This window comes from Doryrhamphus excisus, linkage group LG10 (genome assembly GCF_037039965.1).
Source record: "Doryrhamphus excisus strain RoL-2023G ecotype Guam linkage group LG10, RoL_Dexc_Guam_v1.1, whole genome shotgun sequence".
In the NCBI taxonomy this organism is placed as follows: Eukaryota; Metazoa; Chordata; class Actinopteri; order Syngnathiformes; family Syngnathidae; genus Doryrhamphus; species Doryrhamphus excisus.
In genome coordinates, this window is record NC_136366.1 from 10843322 (window position 1) to 10863048 (window position 19727).

Here is a 19727-nt window from a genome sequence, read left to right on the forward strand (position 1 = left end):
TATTCATTTATGAGTTATGTTTTACAAATACTTTAGAGTAAAGGTTTAAAAATGAAAAGCACATATTGAAGAAATGGCTTAAAGGTTTAGTTGCAATTTTGGGGAAATTGGGTTGGGGGAAAAGTTCTATTATTACACAAATAAAATAAAATATGAGAATAAAGGAGAAAGTTTAAGTATTTGTTTTTTTAAAAAAAAGCTGCAAAAAGTGTAAAGTAAAGAGAATGTCGCATTATCACCAATAACAGCTGAGATGAAGGCTATTTTTTCTACAATAACGTGGCACCTTAATCTTTTGATTTTTCCTCTGAGTATCTGGTAAGAGCAGAAAAGTCACTACATTTAGTTTGAATACGTGTATCTATCCTATTAAGAAGCGGCATCTACTGTACGGAGTCATTCACAGACGGTCCCATAGTCATGTGTTTATTTACATTCTTCCATTTTTCTGTATACAGGCCCCCGCTGGAAAAGGTTTGGACACCCCTGGACCACTTTGAGATAAGACACAGAGAAGACCCCGCCCACAGGACCATCCCCCGCATCCCCCTGGGTCTGTAATGAAAGGCCGTCGGGGTCAGGCGATGCCCCCGGGCTGCGTTGAGGAGGTAAATGATTGCCGCTGAGTGTCATGTTACCTTTTGTCACCGATTGCTCAGTTTTTTGTTTTTTTTTTGCTCATTTGTCAAACTTTAGCCACACAAACCAAATAAAACTGCAGCTCACATGAAATCCATGGAAGAACCTGACGAACCTTAAATTGCCGGTGTTTAAAAGAAGAACACCATTGCAAATATTGCATGTAAATGTAGATTAGCTATTGAATCATACTTTTTTATACTTTTGGGCTTGTGCTGTGTTGTCAACACCTGGGTGGTCCCGTATTGCTGCGAGAATCAACGCTCGTCTGTAAAACCACTACGTACACCTTTTGTCCCCTGGGGACAAAAAGGAGCTCCCAACTAATTGCATGACTTGTTTGTTTGAAAAAGTCACATTTGGAGTCTGAAGACCAGAAGCTAACACGCTCTAGCAAGAAGCTAGCATGTAAACAAAGCATGTAAACAGGATTTGCTTTGTTAGATTTGTTGTTTATTGTGACACAATTGTGTTGTTTAATGTGAATTTTTCTCAGCCCCTGGGTGGCACTTTGGACATTCATTCATCTTCTACCGCTTGTCCTCACGAGGGTCACGGCGGTGCTGGAGGCTATCCCAGCTATCTTGGGGCAAGAGGCGGGGTCCAACCTGAACTGGTGGCCAGCCAATCACAGGGCACATATAGACAAACAACCATTCACACTCACATTCATACCTGTGGCCAATTAACCTAGCATGTTTTTGTGGGAGGAAACCGGAGTACCCGGAGAAAACCCACGCATGCACAAGGGGGACCATGCAAACTCCACACAGAGATGGCCGAGGGTGGAATCGAACTTGGGTCTCTGAGCTGTGTGGCCTACGCACTAACCACACGGCCGCACTTTGGACACCCGTGGTATAAAAGAAGTAAACCCCTGACATTAGCATGCTAGTTTGCTGCAATGATGCATTCGTGTGAGTAACTGCTTGGTAAAATGAATGAAAATTGGATTGGGAGAAATGCAAAACATGCAGCTTTGTGTTGTGTGTGTGTGTGTTTTACAGCAGCTGGTTTTGTTGTTACCTGCATAAAAGCTGCACCCCCCCAACCCATCCCTTATTTTGTCTCTGTGTGGTGTATTGACCTTGAAAACAAAGTTTGGAAATACCGCATGGTGTGTTTTTTTTTTAAAGAAAAAGGGATGTATGGTTACTTCTGCATGCACTTGCATATGTACTTTTGTGTTACTTTGTGTGTGTTGTTGCGTATTTGCGTGTTGCAATGTGAGCGCTATATGCACTGAGCTTCTGGTAAATGCCCAAAGTCGTTCAACCGCAGGGTTCACGTGCGCGGTAGAGCACTTTTACATGTTTGACATGTGAAGGAGTTCCTCACACGTTGCTCTCCTGCTTCTTAGTTTCTTATCAAAGAATGTTGACTGGCTGTGACGTGTGCATTATGGTGACGACACAGACGTAACCCGCCCGAGGCGCACAAATGCAACGGCGCTGAAATAAACATGACCCCATTGCAACAGCAAAGTTGCTCGTAAACCACAAAACACGACAAACCAGTTTTGGCCCTTTGGTCCACAGGAGAGAGCGAGAGGGTGGGGCTAGGTTAGGACTCTTGGCAGCTTGGCTTTGAGTCACTGAATTCATTAAAGTGCAAGAGCTAATAGTCCGGTTTTAATTGCTACATCAGTGGGGTTAAAAATAAAAACAATCACCAACTGTCACAAGCATTTGGGCCAATCATCAAGCAACTTTGGCTGACCTGAGGTCAGAATGTCCAGTCAGACACGGTTGAATTTGTGTGGTTAGTGCACACCTGGAGGTAAGAAGGACTGAAAGAAATGAGGATTTGTTGATTAGTTCTAATGAAATATCATGACATGACTACTACCAGGAGAAGCAGAGTACAGAGGGGGTGGAGCCACTGCTGTGGCCTAGCAAGGTGCACTGTATTCGGGCACACGCTCCGAGCAGCCTCCTGTGATGCCACAGAGGTCTCCAGAAGACCTTTTCCCCTTTTCAAACGCTGTTAGCTGATTTGTTGGTCCCAAAGTATGGGTTATCTCACTTAATTGGAGCGTTTCTTTTAAATGATCAGTTATCTGAGCTTCAGTATTTTTTATGTTATTGGATATATGGGTCCTATGATTATTGTGCACTTCTAGAACAAATTAAAGGCAAAATCATTCAGTGCGCTTGAAAATGTTCAAATAAGAAGCGTTGGTATCAACAATGCTGGCCCGGTATTTATATCAAATTAACGTGTGCTGAGTTGCAGTGGATTTCACTTGACTATAAGGTATACAAAAATACAGTAGTTATTGAGGAGCTGATGAAGAACTAATGATTAGAGTAGTTACTGAGGAACAAAGGCACATTTAGAGTAGTTACTGATGAACTAATAAAATACAGTTAGAGTACTTACTGATGTACTAGGAAACGTACATTTAGAATTGTGAATGAAGAACTAAGGAATGTACATTTAGAGTAGTTACCGAGGAACTGAGAACATAAATTTAGAGTAGTTACTGAAAGACTAAGGGGCATACATTTAGAGTAGTTACTGAGGAACTGCTGAACATACATTTAGAGTAGTTACTGAGAAACAGATGAAGATATGTACATTTAGAGTAGTTACTGAGGAACTAATGAAGAGGTAATGAGCAGAGTAGTCTATGAGGAACTAATATGTTTATTTGGGGGTTTGTAACGAGAGTCTGTTTATCCGCCGACAGATTAGTATTGCAGGCAACGTGTCGCAGCCGTGGTGCTGCTAAAAGGCGGCCATTCATGGGCATGGAGGGAGACGGCGAGGGAGGAGAACGTGCGAGCGAGTGTGGCCGAGATCACACAGAACCCGGCAGCCCGCTGAGAGTCATTCAGTGAAGCAACACAGCCAGCAAGTAAGTGCATTTATTTATCTCCCTTGATGGAAATGAAGACCTGAGAACTGTTACTGTAAATAACATTTTACAATGAGCCACAGTAAATACTACGTAAACAAAGTAAACACTCCTACATAGTCCTTAAACCGTTACTTCCTCATTGTTAGAGATTTCAAAATAAAAGAACAGGGCAAAGTTCCTCAAATATTCTTGCTGGCTTTCTCCTGATCCTGATCGTTGAGTCCTGGGGGAGACAGCACAACGTGGGTGCCCCCCAGCCGGTCCCAGTGGGAGAAAAAGGGGGCAAAGTTGGTGGTGGGGCGCTGGTGGTGTGCGTCGTGCATAGGGGCGCCCCCCCAAAGGCCAAAGGGCACCAGATTGTGCATGGACCAGGGGAAGTCGTAGCCGCAGTGGTCCTCGGTGGACACGTAGACATTGAAGACCATGAAGCCCCACGTGGTGAGGCAGTGGCACCGCAGCAGCAGCGGGTCCACCGTGGCCCACAAGCCCACGCTAAAGAGCTCCCAGCCGGACAAGTACTGGGTGACCAGGCTGAAGGGCTGGTGGTACTGGTGGTGCACGGCGTGGAAGGTGCGGTACAGCCAAGGAACGCGGTGGTGCAGCAGGTGCCAGAGGTAATACTGGAAGTCGAACACCACCATGCAGCCGAGGATACCCAGGAAGAACTCCAAGAGGGAGGGGGCCAGGCGGGGAAGCGGCGTGGGCGGCCTCCACAGCCACTGTCCCACAGCGGCGGGGAAGATGTAGAGCAGGTGATTGTAGACAGTGACCACCAGGGTGGTCCAGATGTTGGGCCGGGTGACGGGTCTGTCCGGGTGAAACCTGTAGCGGTTGATGCTGGGCCAAGTGGGCGCCAGCAGGTCCAGGGCGGTGTAGACGCCCACCAGGAAGAAATAAGTGGAGACAGAGAGCACCACGGGGAACAGTGGGCTCCTCAGGAGGTCGTGGTGGTTCTGGCGGAGGTAGTCCCAGGCCGGCTGCAGGACCAAGCTCCGAGAGGGGCCCTCTGTCGCGTTCATTCCAGGAAAAAAGGAGAATTCTTTGAAGGGTTTTTTTTTTTAAAAAGGAACGCTCCAATCAAACAGTGTGTGCGTATGTTGTGCCAAATTGGACAGCCGGACTGTCTTGAGCTTTTATGTACGGTCAAGCCCCACCTCCAACCTAGCCCCCTCACACCACCCACCCTCCATGCTTTCAAAAAAAGAGGGTGCTCTGTAAAGACCCCCTTTTCATGGACACAAGGATGGCAGCCAGCACCCAGGACATGGGCCCACTGATGCTTCCAGCGCTTCCAGCACTTCCTCGTCTCTTTATTCCTAAGTCATACAAGTGTTCATTTGGGTATTTCATCTCATTTTAAGGCTTTCCAAAATATTGCTCAAAAATAACAATCAGCATTTGGGGGCAGCAAGTGGGTTCGTGTTGCGCGCGGCGTGGAAGCTAATTAATCACACTGACGCTGTCAAACTTCAATAGCACTTCCTCTCAGTTTGACTTTTCTTTCAAACATTTTGTCCTGGCTGGAAAAACGGAAGCCGAGCCGCAGCCATCGTCGCAGCAGTCGCATGTCAACAATATTCCACGGGAAAAACACATGAACGCAAACCCCAAAAAGGTTCATTCACCTTTGACATTTATTTCATTATCGCATCGATCCATCTCTATTTTTTTCATTGCCTGTACAGGCGCAGCTTGACCCTAGAACGGACTATTTCTGCTTCCTATGGGAAGAAAAACAACCCAGCCACAATCCTGTACTACCTTGACAGGGCCACTAGAGGGCAGCGGATCTGTACACTGTACACTGCACACTGTACCTGCAAGCGCTTCATTTGCTGAGGTCTTTTTTTCGGGATTTGGCGTTGAACCGAGAAGAAGAAGCCTTAGTATGTGATAAGCAGGGGAGCGAGAAGTCCTGCATCAACAAGTGCAGCTGATGAACACTCCATCCCACCCCCACCCCCATTCCCAGACATCTGGAGGACATATGAGGGGTCCTCCACAGCCCACGGATGTGATTGCACACGAGCTGATACACATCTATCTATCCGAAGATCCGAGATCAGTGTTTCGCCAATGACGCTACAGAGAGGAAAGGAAATGAAAAGTTTTCTACGGAGAGTGAGACCTCTTGTCAGGCCCTCGGTGACCTTTAATCTGTCGGACGCTGGGATGTATTGAAACACGTCCACATTGGAAATGATCTCATCTCAGGAGTGTTTCAATTCCCCCCCCCAAAAAAAATTAAATGATACTTGGTGCTGCCCCACCCCACCCAGTGGAGGCTTTTGTAATAAATGGAAACTTGTTGCAAGTGGAACACGCACCTGAATATCCTCCGGGGGGTTGGTTTCCTTGGAGGATGGACTGAAAATGATGAAAGGACGAAAGCGGGCCTTTGCTAAAAATAAAGGGGACAAAGAAACATGGCAGGATTGCCACACAGGCGAAAAGAAACAAGTCTCTGCAAGTCTTGGTGGAATGGAAAAAAAAGCTTGTCTCAGCATCACCACACTAAGTCATGTTTGTTTTGGCGTGATTCTTTGCATTCACACAACCTGAGGAAGCAAACATGTTTTTGACACAAAGTGAGATCGGATGCTGAGAGACAAGCATTCACACCAGCATCACCACAACAAGTCATATTTTTGGGGCTTATTTTTCTGCATTCACACAACCCCAAGGAAGGAAGTGACATTGATGATGTGAATGCTGGAGAGCAGACCGGGCCGCACTCGGAGACACCGGTGTGCCGTCTCGTGGGGACGCGTGGAAACACTGCAAGGATTAAAAGTAGACTCACACGGGCGGCAAATTGTATTGCGGGCTGGAGGCCTTGATGAGCCCCCCCCCAGGGGCGGCAGGGTCACACCAGCACATGTTTTGTTTTTCAATGAGCCTGGAAAAGGAAGGCGGTTTCCACTGGCACCTCACCCCAGGGATTAATTAGACGCCGGGTCAAGACGGACCGCCCCGGCGTTGGCTTCCTGACAAACAAGCCGCCTTACGCCATCACACCTGACCACCTCTCCTCAAAGGTAGGACCAGTCCTCCTCGCCCTGGTGTTCTTTCGACTTTGCTTTGCTATTCTTCGTCTGGTGGGCCCGGCAGGATGCCGAGCCAGTTGGAGGGCGCCATGGACGCGCTCATAGCCGTCTTCTACAACTACTCGGGCCACGATGGGGACAAGTACAAGCTGAACAAGGGCGAGCTCAAGCAGCTGCTGCACAGCGAGCTCACCGACTTCCTCACGGTAAAGTCCAACTTTTACTTCATGCTATCTTCTCTACTGTCACTTTATTTATTTACCTTGTTTTACCTTATTATTCGCTTGCTATTTACCTTATTATTTACCTTATTGTTTGCTAGCTGTCTATGCCTGCCTGCTTTCCTCTGTGGGTCAGGCTTATCTTTTCCTATGAAGCTTAAGTACTTAGCATTTTCAGGACTGGTATAGTGTTAAAAATTAGAGATTTTAAAAATTATATTTTTAAAACAATAATAATAATACTGCATAGTTTGTGCACACTTGGAGGTAAGAAGGAAAGAAATATCATGACGTGACTACGACCAGGAGAAGCAGAGTATAGAGGGAGGGAAGAGCCACCTGCTGTGGCCCAGCAAGGTGCACTGTATTCGGGTACACGCTCTGAGCAGCCGCTGTGACGCTACGGAGGTCTCTGGAACAACGTTTGCACTTTTCAAACGCTGCACAGCATTTGGTACATGTCGTCTTCAGAAGGTGAACATTTGAGCTCGATAGGCTTTTAACGTGACAGACAGGAGGGAAAAGGTGCGCTTGATTTGCCCACTTGATTAAAAATCTGATTTCCGTCTGTAAAGATGAGTGTGGCTGGAGAACGACTTAACGAAGAATAACCTCACTTCTTATTTGGCTTCATCGCGTCTCCCAAGCGGCCGACGGAAGCACGCCAAAGAAAAGGAAAGGGGAAATGAAGATCAGGAGAATGTGCAGCTCTTTTGAATGTCTTCTCAACTTATGACTGAATGTGTGCACCATAATCATCAGCCTAAGACTGATGGCTGTCACGTTAAGTCAAGGCCGCCATCTTGAATGACAAACACCTTCTCCAAGAAAGCCGCCTTTTGACCTTGTGTTTGTCACTGATGCTGTCATTATGGGATGTAGTGGACACACAAGGACATGAAATCATTGCAGATAAGCCCCCCAAGATACTACGCCACTTCCTGGCATGGAGATTGATGAGTTTAAGACTCAAAGCTCTGATGGCCTCAGATATGTTTTTTTTTATATTTGTATTATTTCGATTCTGTGGCGTAGGAATCTGGAAGCCCCAGGTGTTGGCGCATCATCATCATCGGGGAGACATATTGCCTCCAAATATAGACGCTGTGATGTCATCACAGCCCTTCAGGCTGCAAGCTGATGTCTGATAGCGGAGCAGACCTTCGCAAGACAGTCTGTCATTAATGGACGTCTTTATTCCGGACATCACCTTTAATTGCATTTACATATTGTGTATACAGTATATACTGTATATACAATATATGCTGTATATACTGTATATAAATGGGGAAGGTGAGCTGGCGGTGCTTTAACACGTGTTGTCTTTCAGTCCCAGAAGGACCCGCTGCTGGTGGAGAAGATCATGAACGATCTGGACTCCAACAAAGACAATGAGGTGGACTTCAACGAGTTTGTGGTGCTGGTGGCGGCGCTCACTGTCGCCTGCAACGACTTCTTCCAGGAGCAGAAGAAGAAGAGCAAGTAGACTGTGGCGTGTAAATCACCCGTTACAAATGTTCTTGTATTGGATTGTGCAGCACGGTCCATTCAGCATTCTTGTCAATAAATGCGGTTTTGTTGTCCAAGCAACCCCAGGTCTGACTTTTCTTCCATTTTAGGAAAAAACTGATCATCAGGAAGCATCGTTCCTTGTGATGTTCCAAACGTGGAATCATGGAAAAAAGGTCTTGTGTTCTTCATTTTGACGTTTTTTTTCTTATTGATGCCAGGCTGTGTTGCTTGGGATGTATTGGTTAGCATGCCAACCCTTTTTTTACACCGGAATCGAACATGTTGTACAAGTGGAAGAAGACAGGAACCGCTCCAAAAGCACAACAATGTGTTGTTTTCCTGAAGCGAGCGTGTGTGAACCTCACCTCCATGTCTGGTGACATTTCGACGGGGGGCGAGAACACGGCTGTGCTTTTCGGGAAACAACGCCATGTGTGTCTGACGCACCGACCACCTGGGTCCAGCAGCGTCGGCCATGTTTCCCCGCCTCAAGTCATAACTCTGAAACAGGAGGTTTTTCCCGCACGATGGAAAAAGACATTTTCAGCTGTGACGTGCCGTCAGAAAATACCGTGGGAGGTTTTTATACCTCCAGCTGGTGCCGGCGTCTCGTTAGCGAGGGCGTGATTGGCTTTGATTGAGACCCCCCACCCCCAGGATTATGCCATGCCATAATTACGCGTTCTGGTTAGCTCTGAAAAGGTTACAATCAATCAGAGGCGTCATGGTGGGTGTTATTATTACTGGCAGCTATTACATGCTAACGACATAAACTGATCTGTGGCTCACTGGCATCCTTTTATATTCACTTCAGGTAGCAGAAATACCTACAATGTCGTGTTTACTAACCATTTGTCACTAGTTAAACTTTGACCAACACTCAGCTCGCAGCACCTGAGGCTCAGAGCTAAACATTTTACTTTTCAAATGCACTGCTAGAAATGTAAGAAAATAATGCAGGTCCAGCCTGTTGATTCTTGTTGCGCAGTGAAACGCATGTTGGGGTTTTGCCAGCATGCTAACTTCAACAGCCTGGGAACCTCACTCCATTCTCTCCTTTGTGGTTATGTTCTACTACATCGTTCAGTTAAATGTGCATATATGACATACATAGTTGATGTCTCATTTTCGGAAGTGAGGTCATCAGGGGTGGTCCACTTGGTTCATTATATTTTTCATCCAAATAGCAGTCATGCCAAAATGATGTGTTGCTGCTGGATGTTCATAGTATTCCAGTTTCCAAGGGAGGCAGCTTTAAGACAACAAAGGACCAAGCAAGGGCAGTTACGTTCTTTGCAGTGATCATTTCACTGATTACTGCTATGAAGGAACAGCATTTGGCTTGAACATATGCTATAAACATATTTTGAAGAAAGATGCTACTTCACCGATATACAGGAATAAAAATACAAGAATGACGTCAAAGGTTCCACAGAACTTCTAAACACTATTCCATGATAGCGACAAGGCTGCAAAGCCTTAAACATCTTCAACAAACATCTTTTCACAGCCGTATGTTTACTCTGGGATGAATGAGACTGAAATTCACTTATCCCGATCTGCTCTGGAAGCAATTAATAGTGATAAATGAAGGATTACTCTACATGATAAACAAAGACCTGCACCTAAATTCTATCCATACACCCCCATTTCCTCTGTCTAATCCTGACAAACAAACAAGAAGATTATCTCCTCCATGGAGGTAATTAGCTGGAGACCATGAGGAATGACGCACACACACACACACACACACACACACACATGTTTTATCAGTAACAATGGCTGCAGGTGTCTGTTAAAGATAAAGCACCTGCCCTCCATTAATGCCCCCACCCCCGAAACCATCATTCCTCCAGATAGCGTCTGCTATGCCCACGGCCAACGACATCTTGCACATCAGTTTGGATGAGGAAACATGTCGACTCACACCCCTTAGCTAACACTACTTAGGTGTTAGCCTAGCTTGTGTTATGATGTTTGAGGTGTTAGTCAATAGCTTATGTTATAAGGTTTGAGGTGTTAGCCTATAGCTTATGTTATAAGGTTTGAGGTGTTAGCCCATAGCTTATGTTATAAGGTTTGAGGTGTTAGTCAATAGCTTATGTTATAAGGTTTGAGGTGTTAGCCTATAGCTTATGTTATGAGGTTTGAGATGTTAGCCTATAGTTTATGTTATAAGGTTTGAGGTGTTAGTCCATGGCTTATGTAGCTTATGTTATGAGGTTTGACGTGTTAGCCTATAGCTTATGTTATAAGGTTTGAGGTGTTAGCCTATAGCTTACGTTATAAGGTTTGAGGTGTTAGCCTATAGCTTACGTTATAAGGTTTGAGGTGTTAGCCTATAGCTTAAGTTATGAGGTTTGAGATGTTAGCCTAGGTTACCTTATAAGATTTGAGATGTTAGCCTAGTGAAGGTATTTGCTCATATTTTGGCTAGCTAACAATAAAGTTAAAATCAAGCACATAGCGTATGACGATGTTTTTTAGTACACAAGGAGATCGCCTCGAAGTAAGGGAGGTTGAGATTTCCTTCACTTGCTTATGTACAAGGTTCGTGGTGTTAGCCTAGCTTATGTACAAGGTTTGTGGTGTTAGCCTAGCTTATGTACAAGGTTTGTGGTGTTAGCCTAGCTTATGTTACAAGGTTTGCTATGTTAGCCTACCTTATGTTACAAGGTTTGCGGTGTTAGCCTAGCTTATCTTACGAGGTTACGGACATTACTGTCACTGCTTCCACTCTTCTGAAAAGACTTGCCTCTAGATTTTCAGACGCAAGAAGAAACCCAAACGGGAGAGCTTTATCATGCAGGCATATTTTATTACAAAAAAGCAGTGTATACAAATTGCAATGCATAATGGGAATAAACATAAAACAGCTTTTGGAGCTTCATGGATGTCACGTCGGTCTTTGGGTTGTGTGGACACAACAAGAACACACAAAGTGGCCACTTCAACCTTGTGTTCTCCCTGACGGATCACCATCAGTTGCTGAAACAAAAATCCTCCACATTGTTGACTTTCAGCTGCTGTACTTCCTGGCTGTCCAGCAGTCTGTAGCTGAAGGACACCCTGTTGACGAACCTGCCGCTGGACACCATCCGCACCACCGTGTTGTCGCAGCCGACCTTCACGTGAGCTACACACACACACACACACACTTAATTTTTGTATTTTTTCCTTCAATGGAAAGGATAACAGCAGCGATGCGGTACTTACTGGGACCAGCAGACGCCACACAGAGGTCCGTGATGGGCAGCAGCTTGGACGTGTCCAGACCGCTTCCTCCCAGGAGTTGCACAAAATCCCCCGTTTCGGACGCACATCCCGCCATGGATCTCTGTGGAAGATGGCGTTTGAGACGTTGGCTTGCCACCGAGTCTACAAACCTGGAGGACGCTTCATTGGCCTGCCACCGAGTCTACACAGACCTGGAAGACGTTTCATTGGCCTGCCACCGAGTCTACGCTTAAGGTCCAACACGAATTTACAAACACTTGCCTTATCAACACAGATCTGCACCTACACCATCTTTTTAAAGTTTTTACTTAGACGTAAACCACAGACAAACGTGAAAATGACATAACAGTTTATCTTCGCATCCACTGCTTCTTTTGAAAAACACAAATAACAGTAAATAGCAAAACATGCAGCGCTAATCCTTTGATGCTCGCTGAACTCAGGTGTTTTTGTCGGGAACTCTTGTGTAAAATTTTGGTTTTGGTTAAAGTTAACCGAAAACACTTTTTGATTTTGGTTTGTCAAGAACTAAATTGTTAGAGTTGATCACCAAAACACGTACGCTAGGTTTGTTGGGAAAAACTAGCATAGACTAGCATGATAGCTATTTTTGTTCATAACGTTTGGTTAAATTTGGTCTAAAGACGTTCCATTGTATCTCCAAAGTCAAGTTTCAGTCAGACCAAGCTAATATTTACATCTCCTCGCTCAACGTGGGCAAAAGCCGGCGCTTCCTCCTTAGAGACACCAAGTCGACACCGAAAGGTCATTCATTTTTTTCACCCCAGAGGAAAGTGGCTCACCTTGGGGAAGTTTCGGAGCCCCAGGGTGAACTCGGAGATGTCGATCTCCACGGGGTAGATGATGGAGAAGCTGCAGTTCCTGTGCTGCTGGGGGATCACCATCGTGTAGCTGCCCTCTGGTGACTGCGAGATGACATTGCAGGCTGCAAGGGAGGCGAGTGGATGCCTTTAATCTGGCATTCATACGCTGTCATGTTCAATTCGAATAGAACCGAACATTTGGATATCGTAAACATTGAAATGGGTCACCCGATTTAAACCGAGTCAAGACTAAAATGTGTGTGTGCTTTGGGGTAAGTGTGTTATTACTTTTCACCAGCCAAACATTTATCGATTCCATAATTTGGATTTGGTTATACAAGCTATGGGGATCATCCGATATACAATTGGCAGCCACTAGGGGGCATGTTTGCTTATACCCTGGAAGTGCTATGATATGTTACTAGCATTTTAGCTAATTGAAGTGTTCTATTTCAGAAAGGCAGTCGAAGGAGACTACAAGCACTCACGGAAGGGGTTGGCCAACTTCCTAATGGTCAGGGTGAAGCCGCTGCCGGCGTTGTGGACGCGGAAGAAGATCATGGCCACGTTCTGTGAGGAGCGCACGCTTCTCCTGAGGGAGGCCGAGTCACAGTAGTCCACGTAGCGCTCGTGTGGGGCCAGCGGGTGGTCCTGGGAGCTGGGGAACTTCTCCCCCTTCATCAACCAGCCGTCAAACACCTTGGCACAGGAGAACCAGAAGACATCGAGATGATTTCAAGGCCCTTGGTTGTCTTGGCGATGGCCTCACCGTGATGAAGTCTCCACCCTGGCAGTCGATGTCCACGCTGTTGTACTCCACGCTGATGATCTCGTCGGGCTCGGCAATGAAGAAAGCGGCGCAGCTGAGCTGAGGATGCTCGGCTGTGAAGGTGAAGCGACCTTCAACGGCCACCATGTCCACACAACCTGCACTCAGTACAGGAAAAGGTACTCCTTAAGCCTTTTTTTACACAGCACCAACACAGCATAGGCGGAGGACAAAGTCTACCAAGCCGCAATTTTACCCCTTCAGAGGTAGCATCAGACCCGTGACGGTGCGGCGTGTGGAAGTGGATTAAGCCATGGTGTGAAATGATTCATACAAAACATTCGCTTCTTTTGTCCTTTTGTACATCACGCCAGACATGTTTACACAGAGATACCTTCAATATACCGGATTTTTCATCGGTACAAAAATCCCCACATTGAGTTGACGGAACTACTTTTTTGAAGAGCCATTGCTCTTCGACTGTTATAAATTTTGTTTTGTTTTTTGAAGTCGCCAGAAGAAAAAGACACTGATTGGTTAGTCAAAGACTAAATTGTCGTAGATGTTTACCAAGGTAGGTTTGTCAAAAATAGTAGATTTTTACCAAAGCACACATGCTATGTTTGCTCAACACTAAATTGTCGGAAATGCTTGGAAACCATCGTATGATCAGTTTGTTCAAAATCAAATTGTAGGTTGTAGGTCTGTCAGAAACTAAATTCTTGTAAGCTAGATTTGTCAAAGACTAAATTGTTGGAAATTATCACAAAACGACATATGGTACCTTAGGTTCCTTAAACACCAAATTGTTGTGAATGATTACAAAAACACGTACAGTATGTTTAAGCTCATTCATGGTTAAATTGTCCTAGATGCTTACGAAAACACGAATGTTGATTTTGTCGAAAGCTGAATTGTCATATATGTTTACGAAAAGACGTACTTTAGTTGTCATCCCTTACAAAAACACTTTGTTGGGTTTGTTAATGATTTGTTAATGATTGTCGGAAATGATTAGCAAAGCTTAGATTAGCAAGCTTAGTTAGACTGAATCAGCATTACAGAACCACTTCCTGTATGCGTGGGTCATTAAAGACTAAATTGTCGTAGGTGACAGAAACATGTGCGGTACATTAGGTTTGTTAAAGATCAAAATGTCGGAAATTATTATAAAACACATTCGTGTTGATTTGTTCGATGCTACGTCATTGATGATTACTCAAAAGATTGGTTAAAGACCAAACTCGTACGTTGAGTCCATCAAAGACGAGGTCGTCATCAATTACAAAAACACGTATGTTAGGGTTGTTAATGACAAAACTGTCGGAAATGATTATAAAACACGTACAGTACGTTTGCGTTGTTCGAGGCTACGTCATTGATGATTACTCAAAAGATTGGTTAAAGACCAAATTGTCGTAGGTGACAGAAACATGTGCGGTACGTTAGGTTTGTTAAAGATCAAAATGTCGGAAATGATTATAAAACACAGTCGTGTTGATTTGTTCGAAGCTACGTCATCGATGATTACTCAAACTTGTATGTTGAGTCCATCAAAGACGAGGTCGTCATCAATTACAAAAACACATATGTTAGGGTTGTTCATGACAAAACTGTCGGAAATGATTATAAAACAAGTACAGTATGTTTGCGTTGTTCGAGGCTACGTAATTGATGATTACTCAAACACGAACGTCAGGTTGGTTAAAGACCAAATTGTCGTAGGTGATTACCAAAACACAATAAAGACAAAATAGTTGTTGATATGTTTTTTGTTTTTTTTTAAAGGTCTGGTTTGGATCGATCCATTAGTTTACTTGAAGTTTGCAGTTTATGGTGTGAAGAGCTAAAAATACTTGAAGTGTTAAGAGGATGCACTTTAGCTTCCAGAAAACATCCAAACCTGCACATAGAGTGTTTATTGATAGTAGTAAAGTGCGTGGCGAGCGACTTACGTAGCGGTCGGCGGTACATGATGACCTCCTGAGGGGTTTCCCTGCGCAGCTCCGAGTTAAAAAAGGAGTACAATTCATCTTTCAGGATGTCGTTGTCCTGCACAGAGGACAACAAAAGGCGCGAGTGACAAGGATGATGATGATGATGTGGCCAGAGGACCTACCTCCATGTGTCTGCAGTCTCCCTTGAGGACGCACACACTCAAGAGCAGGAAGAGGATCTGCTGGCGGAAAGTGCGCTCCATGTCTGCACGTCAAAGGCGCACCTGAGCGCAGACAGTCGTGGAGCCGCTTTTATAAGTTCTTCAAGTCGCCCACCGTGGACACCCCCAAGCACAAGCCCCCATTACCTAGTCATTGCGTCGTTGTGACGATAAAGATGGACAGTGAGGAGGAGGGGCGGATGATCCGTAAAGAAGATCACATGCAGAGCAGGGATGGAGGAGGAGAGTAAAGCGTACGTGGACTTATCCCCTGTGGAAAACCCACAGCTATAGGAGGGGAAAAAAAAGACTGGCGTGGCATTGTAGCTTTACCAAAGCCCCAACACATGTTTTTATAGAAGGGCGCAGACTAGTCAAAGGAAAAACTACTTCAAAACCTAATACTTTAAAGGAAAAGTACACTTAAAAAAAAACAAATTGCCCATCATCCACAATCCTTAATCCTTAGATGCATAAGTGGGTCAAAAATGACCCGGTCAGGTTGTTTTCTTGAGATATCTTCGTAATGAAAATTTTTTATCATTTCATATTCCAGGTATTCCTCAAAAACATGTTTTTGATATAATGCCATTCACATTTTTAACTTACCTTTTATACATTTTAAGAAATTTTTGTTTTTGTGTTACTACCCCAACCTTCCATAAGTGGGTCAAAAATGACCCGGTCAGGTTGTTTTCTTGAAATATCTTTGTAATGAATTTTTTTTTTATCATTTCATATTCCAGGTATTCCTCAAAAAACATGTTTTTGATATCATGCCGTTCACATTTTTAACTTACCTTTTATACATTTTAAGAAGTTTTTGTTTTTGTGTTATTACCCCAACCTTCCATAAGTGGGTCAAAAATGACCCGGTCAGGTTGTTTTCTTGAAATATCTTTGTAATGAAAAATTGGTATCATTTCATATTCCAGGTATTCCTCAAAAAACATGCTTTTGATATCATGCCATTCACATTTTTAACTTACCTTTTATACATTTTAAGAATTTTTTGTTTTTGTGTTATTACCCCAACCTTCCATAAGTGGGTCAAAAATGACCTGGTCAGGTTGTTTTCTTGAAATATCTTTGTAATGAAAAATTGGTATCATTTCATATTCCAGGTATTCCTCAAAAATCATATTTTTGATATCATGCCATTCACATTTTTAACTTACCTTTATGCAACACACAATGGATCCTCACATTTTCTATTGTTGTATGGGGTCATTTTCTTTTTCAAAGATGGAAAAAAGTGAAAAATTGTTTCTAACATGAAATCATTATTGTGTGGTCCTAAATATAATACTAAATATCATACAAGTGATTATTCCTAACCAAAATGGCAAAATTGGCATAAAAACACATTGATTCTAGTATGGGTGATTTTTGACCCACTTATGGAAGAGTGTAGGGTCCAGTCACTCGTGCATCTAAGGGTTAAGTGAGGCACGTGCCTTCTAAAGCAGCAAAAAAGAGTCAGCTAATTCATGAGAGTAACGGGTCGCACCCATTCTGACGATAAAACCTTTTGAAAAAAGCGCCAACAACGTTCCATTTACGTCATGTGACCTGCACATGAACCAAGCTACAGCAACAATGTGAGTATTGTTGCTATTAACATAATTACGCCCATAGGCGGGGCGTGCCAACAAGCAAACCAGGCAATTAGCCTGGGGGCCCCGGAGACCAGGTACACCGATGAATGACAATGAACAATGAACGACATAGCAACCCCCCTTGGGGGGGCCTCTCGCATGGCGCTAGCTGCCTTCAGCTTATTGCAAGCCGCAATGTTTGTTTATCGGCCACTGAGTTCCCCACTTGAGAGAGACAGAAATTTTATGCAAAAAAACACATTTTTTTCAGTGTGCATGGATGGGATGGGGACCCCATGAGTTTCTTGCTTTGAGCCCCCAAGGACCCTTGCCCCGCCACTGGTTACGCCCAAGAACTACGTTACCTGAGTAGGCGGAAGGACAGGAAGGAAGACAGACTGCAGGTAAGAAAGAGTGCATGAATGGGACCATCATATTACGCAGGTTTATGTGAACATTCTGGAATGTTTTTTTCAGCACAGCACCCTCTGCTGGATCTAGTGGGGAACTGCATTCATCACCAACTGATGGAAGTCCTAAATTGGATGACGGCCGCACTAAACCGATTGCAAGGCTTGGCCATGCGATGCTGGATCCATAAAACAGCACGGTGAAGCTGCTCAGGTGGGGTTTCGTGAATGACCGACTCACTTTTCATGTTGCATTCAAGGACCTCACTCTGAGGGTCAGAGTATTGAAATGCTACAAGCGGGCCTCCGTGTAATCCACACTTCTGGTGCCGAGTGGCACAGAAAAACATGTTAGTGTGTCTGAGATAAGTTCTATATGTGTGTGTGTGTGTATGTGTGTGTGTGTGTGTGTGTGTGTGCGCCCGGCAAGCTTGAAACCTCCATCAAACATTATCATACCCCTGCAGGGCCAATAGAAAATTAAACTGCCACATTTAGCAATGATATCACTTCCATTACCTGACTGTATTATCTTATTCATCATTTTAATAAAAAAAAACACTAATTTGTCACAAAAGCTCGCCTCCAGAACCCGCCCATTAAAACCAGGCCCATACTGACGTCACACCTTCGAAGATATATTAAGTGAAATATGTCTTTTTACTACATTGGTGTGGTACTCAGCAGCAGCAAGCAGTCTAGAAAGTGCACAGCTGCAGACTTGACAAAATGAAGTCTGCCGCCCTCTTGTGGATCAGATACGCGTTGACTCTGTCCTTCATTGACATTCAAGAATACACTCCATTCAAAATGTCAATACCAGTAGAAAAATGTCAAGAATGTACATTCTGCACTGTTGAATCTTCGAAGTAGAGCTTCAACATTTAAAAAAAGGAAACATAAGTCAGACAGGGAATTGTTTTGGCGCATGTTTGCGTCGATGTAGAGCTACCTCAGGCCCTCAGGTGTTTAGTTTCACATGCAATATACTGTATGTGTGTGTGTGTGTGTGAGGCGGATTCAGTTCAGCCGTGCATAATTCAGATTGAAGGCAACAAAGGCCGGCTTATGTCATAACGCGTTAAGCTGTTCAATCCTGCCAGGAGAAGAGGCTCCACCACAACTTCCTGTTGAACGCCACGAAAGCATCTTCGGCCTCCTGTGTGCTTTGCATTCAGGACTTTTGTCATTATCACTTTGCTTATGTCGTATCCTATAAGTGGCCTTCTTCTATAGGCCAATGTAGGCACTTTTTGCAGGTTTTATAGTGAAGGCCTGCACTTTCTAATGAGACCCAATAGTGAGTGCGCATGAAAAAGGCAATTACGCATAATTACGCTTAATTTACAGACATAATTTTTTACACATTTCAAGTAGAACATGATTGGCTGGCGACCAGTCCAGGGTGTACCTCGCCTCTCGCCTGAAGACAGCTGGGATAAATATGGGCTCCACGGCGGATGAGTGGTTAGCGCGCAGACCTCACAGCTAGGAGATCAGGGTTCAATTCCACCCTCGGCCATCTCTGTGTGGAGTTTGCATGTTCTCCCCGTGCATGCGTGGGTTTTCTCCGGGTACTCCGGTTTCCTCCCACATTCCAAAAACATGCTAGGTTAATTGGCCACTCCAAATTGTCCATAGGTATGACTGTGAGTGTGAATGGTTGTTTGACTATATGTGCCCTGTGATTGATTGGATGGCAACCCGTCCAGGGTGTACCCTGCTGGGATAAGCTCCAGCACCCCCATGACCCTCGTGAGGATAAGCGGTAGAAAATGAATTAATAATATAAATATTTTCACCCCAAAAATCGTGTAAAAATGCCCATTTCTCCCAGTAAATGAACACGTATGGAACAGTGTAACCACAGGAGGTCGCTGTTTGACGTTCACGAAGAAGAGAGGCTGCTGTCATTCACGCCACCAAAGCTTAAGTTACAAAGATGATCATTTACAAAAATAATAAAACAACTAATACAATCAAATAATTGTACGATATTGAAAAGCGAAAAATGAACGAGAACAGTGGCGGGGTTGTTTTTGTCAGTTTGTGAATTCAGTCTAGCAAAAAGTGGCGGCAAAAGTGTCCCATGACCAAGAAATTAGATTTTACATAATTCGGTTGTGAGTCGCTTTGCTTGATAGCTTTTTTTTTTTTAAGCATTAAAGCGTTTGTTGTAAAGTTCTATCATGAATCACAAAAGAGTCGCTGAGTTGCGTGTGCAATTTATAATACTTGCCGTTGGAAAAAAGGCTTTAAAAAGCCGGACTAGATGTCCCACTCAGTTTAGATGTACAGATATGGCTATGCTACTACCTTCACCCCGCATTGTTGGCCCTTTTTGGAGGGTTTCTCAGAAGACTTTATAGGTGTGTCCCATGACATGATGCCTCTTTTTCCCCCGGTGCAAGTCTTTGAGTTCATGTGTTGTAAAGTGTGCTTATTTGTG

General features: G+C 44.3%; 3 protein-coding genes and 1 long non-coding RNA gene across 5 annotated transcripts; 2 read left to right on the forward strand and 2 right to left on the reverse strand.

The window, feature by feature from the left end:
• Positions 1–465: 465 nt before the first annotated feature.
• Positions 466–18237, forward strand: LOC131106764 (uncharacterized). Its single transcript, XR_013629262.1, has 6 exons — positions 466–608; positions 3332–3499; positions 11306–11753; positions 12800–13291; positions 17140–17272; positions 17346–18237. It is a non-coding gene; the product is annotated as an uncharacterized LOC131106764 (long non-coding RNA).
• Positions 3682–4521, reverse strand: ch25hl2 (cholesterol 25-hydroxylase like 2). The gene has a single exon (XM_058051663.2). It carries the CDS (start codon positions 4519–4521, stop codon positions 3682–3684), a length of 840 nt encoding a protein of 279 aa, XP_057907646.2.
• s100z (S100 calcium binding protein Z) lies at positions 5469–8354 on the forward strand. 2 transcript variants are annotated; one of them, XM_078794079.1, is made up of 3 exons: positions 5469–6540; positions 6614–6755; positions 8101–8354. In XM_078794079.1, the coding sequence occupies exons 2-3, from the start codon at positions 6615–6617 to the stop codon at positions 8254–8256; spliced, it is 297 nt and encodes a 98-aa protein (XP_078650205.1). In that variant the 5' UTR covers positions 5469–6540; position 6614; the 3' UTR covers positions 8257–8354. The 2 variants fall into 2 exon arrangements, with proteins under 2 accessions (XP_078650205.1, XP_057912127.1); XM_058056144.2 differs by having other exon boundaries at positions 5821–6755.
• crhbp (corticotropin releasing hormone binding protein) lies at positions 11095–15387 on the reverse strand. Its single transcript, XM_078794078.1, has 7 exons — positions 15232–15387; positions 15068–15164; positions 13113–13270; positions 12832–13042; positions 12323–12465; positions 11499–11619; positions 11095–11418 (listed from the first exon to the last, which is right to left on the reverse strand). Exons 1-7 carry the CDS (start codon positions 15310–15312, stop codon positions 11264–11266), a joined length of 966 nt encoding a protein of 321 aa, XP_078650204.1. The 5' UTR covers positions 15313–15387; the 3' UTR covers positions 11095–11263.
• Positions 18238–19727: the final 1490 nt, after the last annotated feature.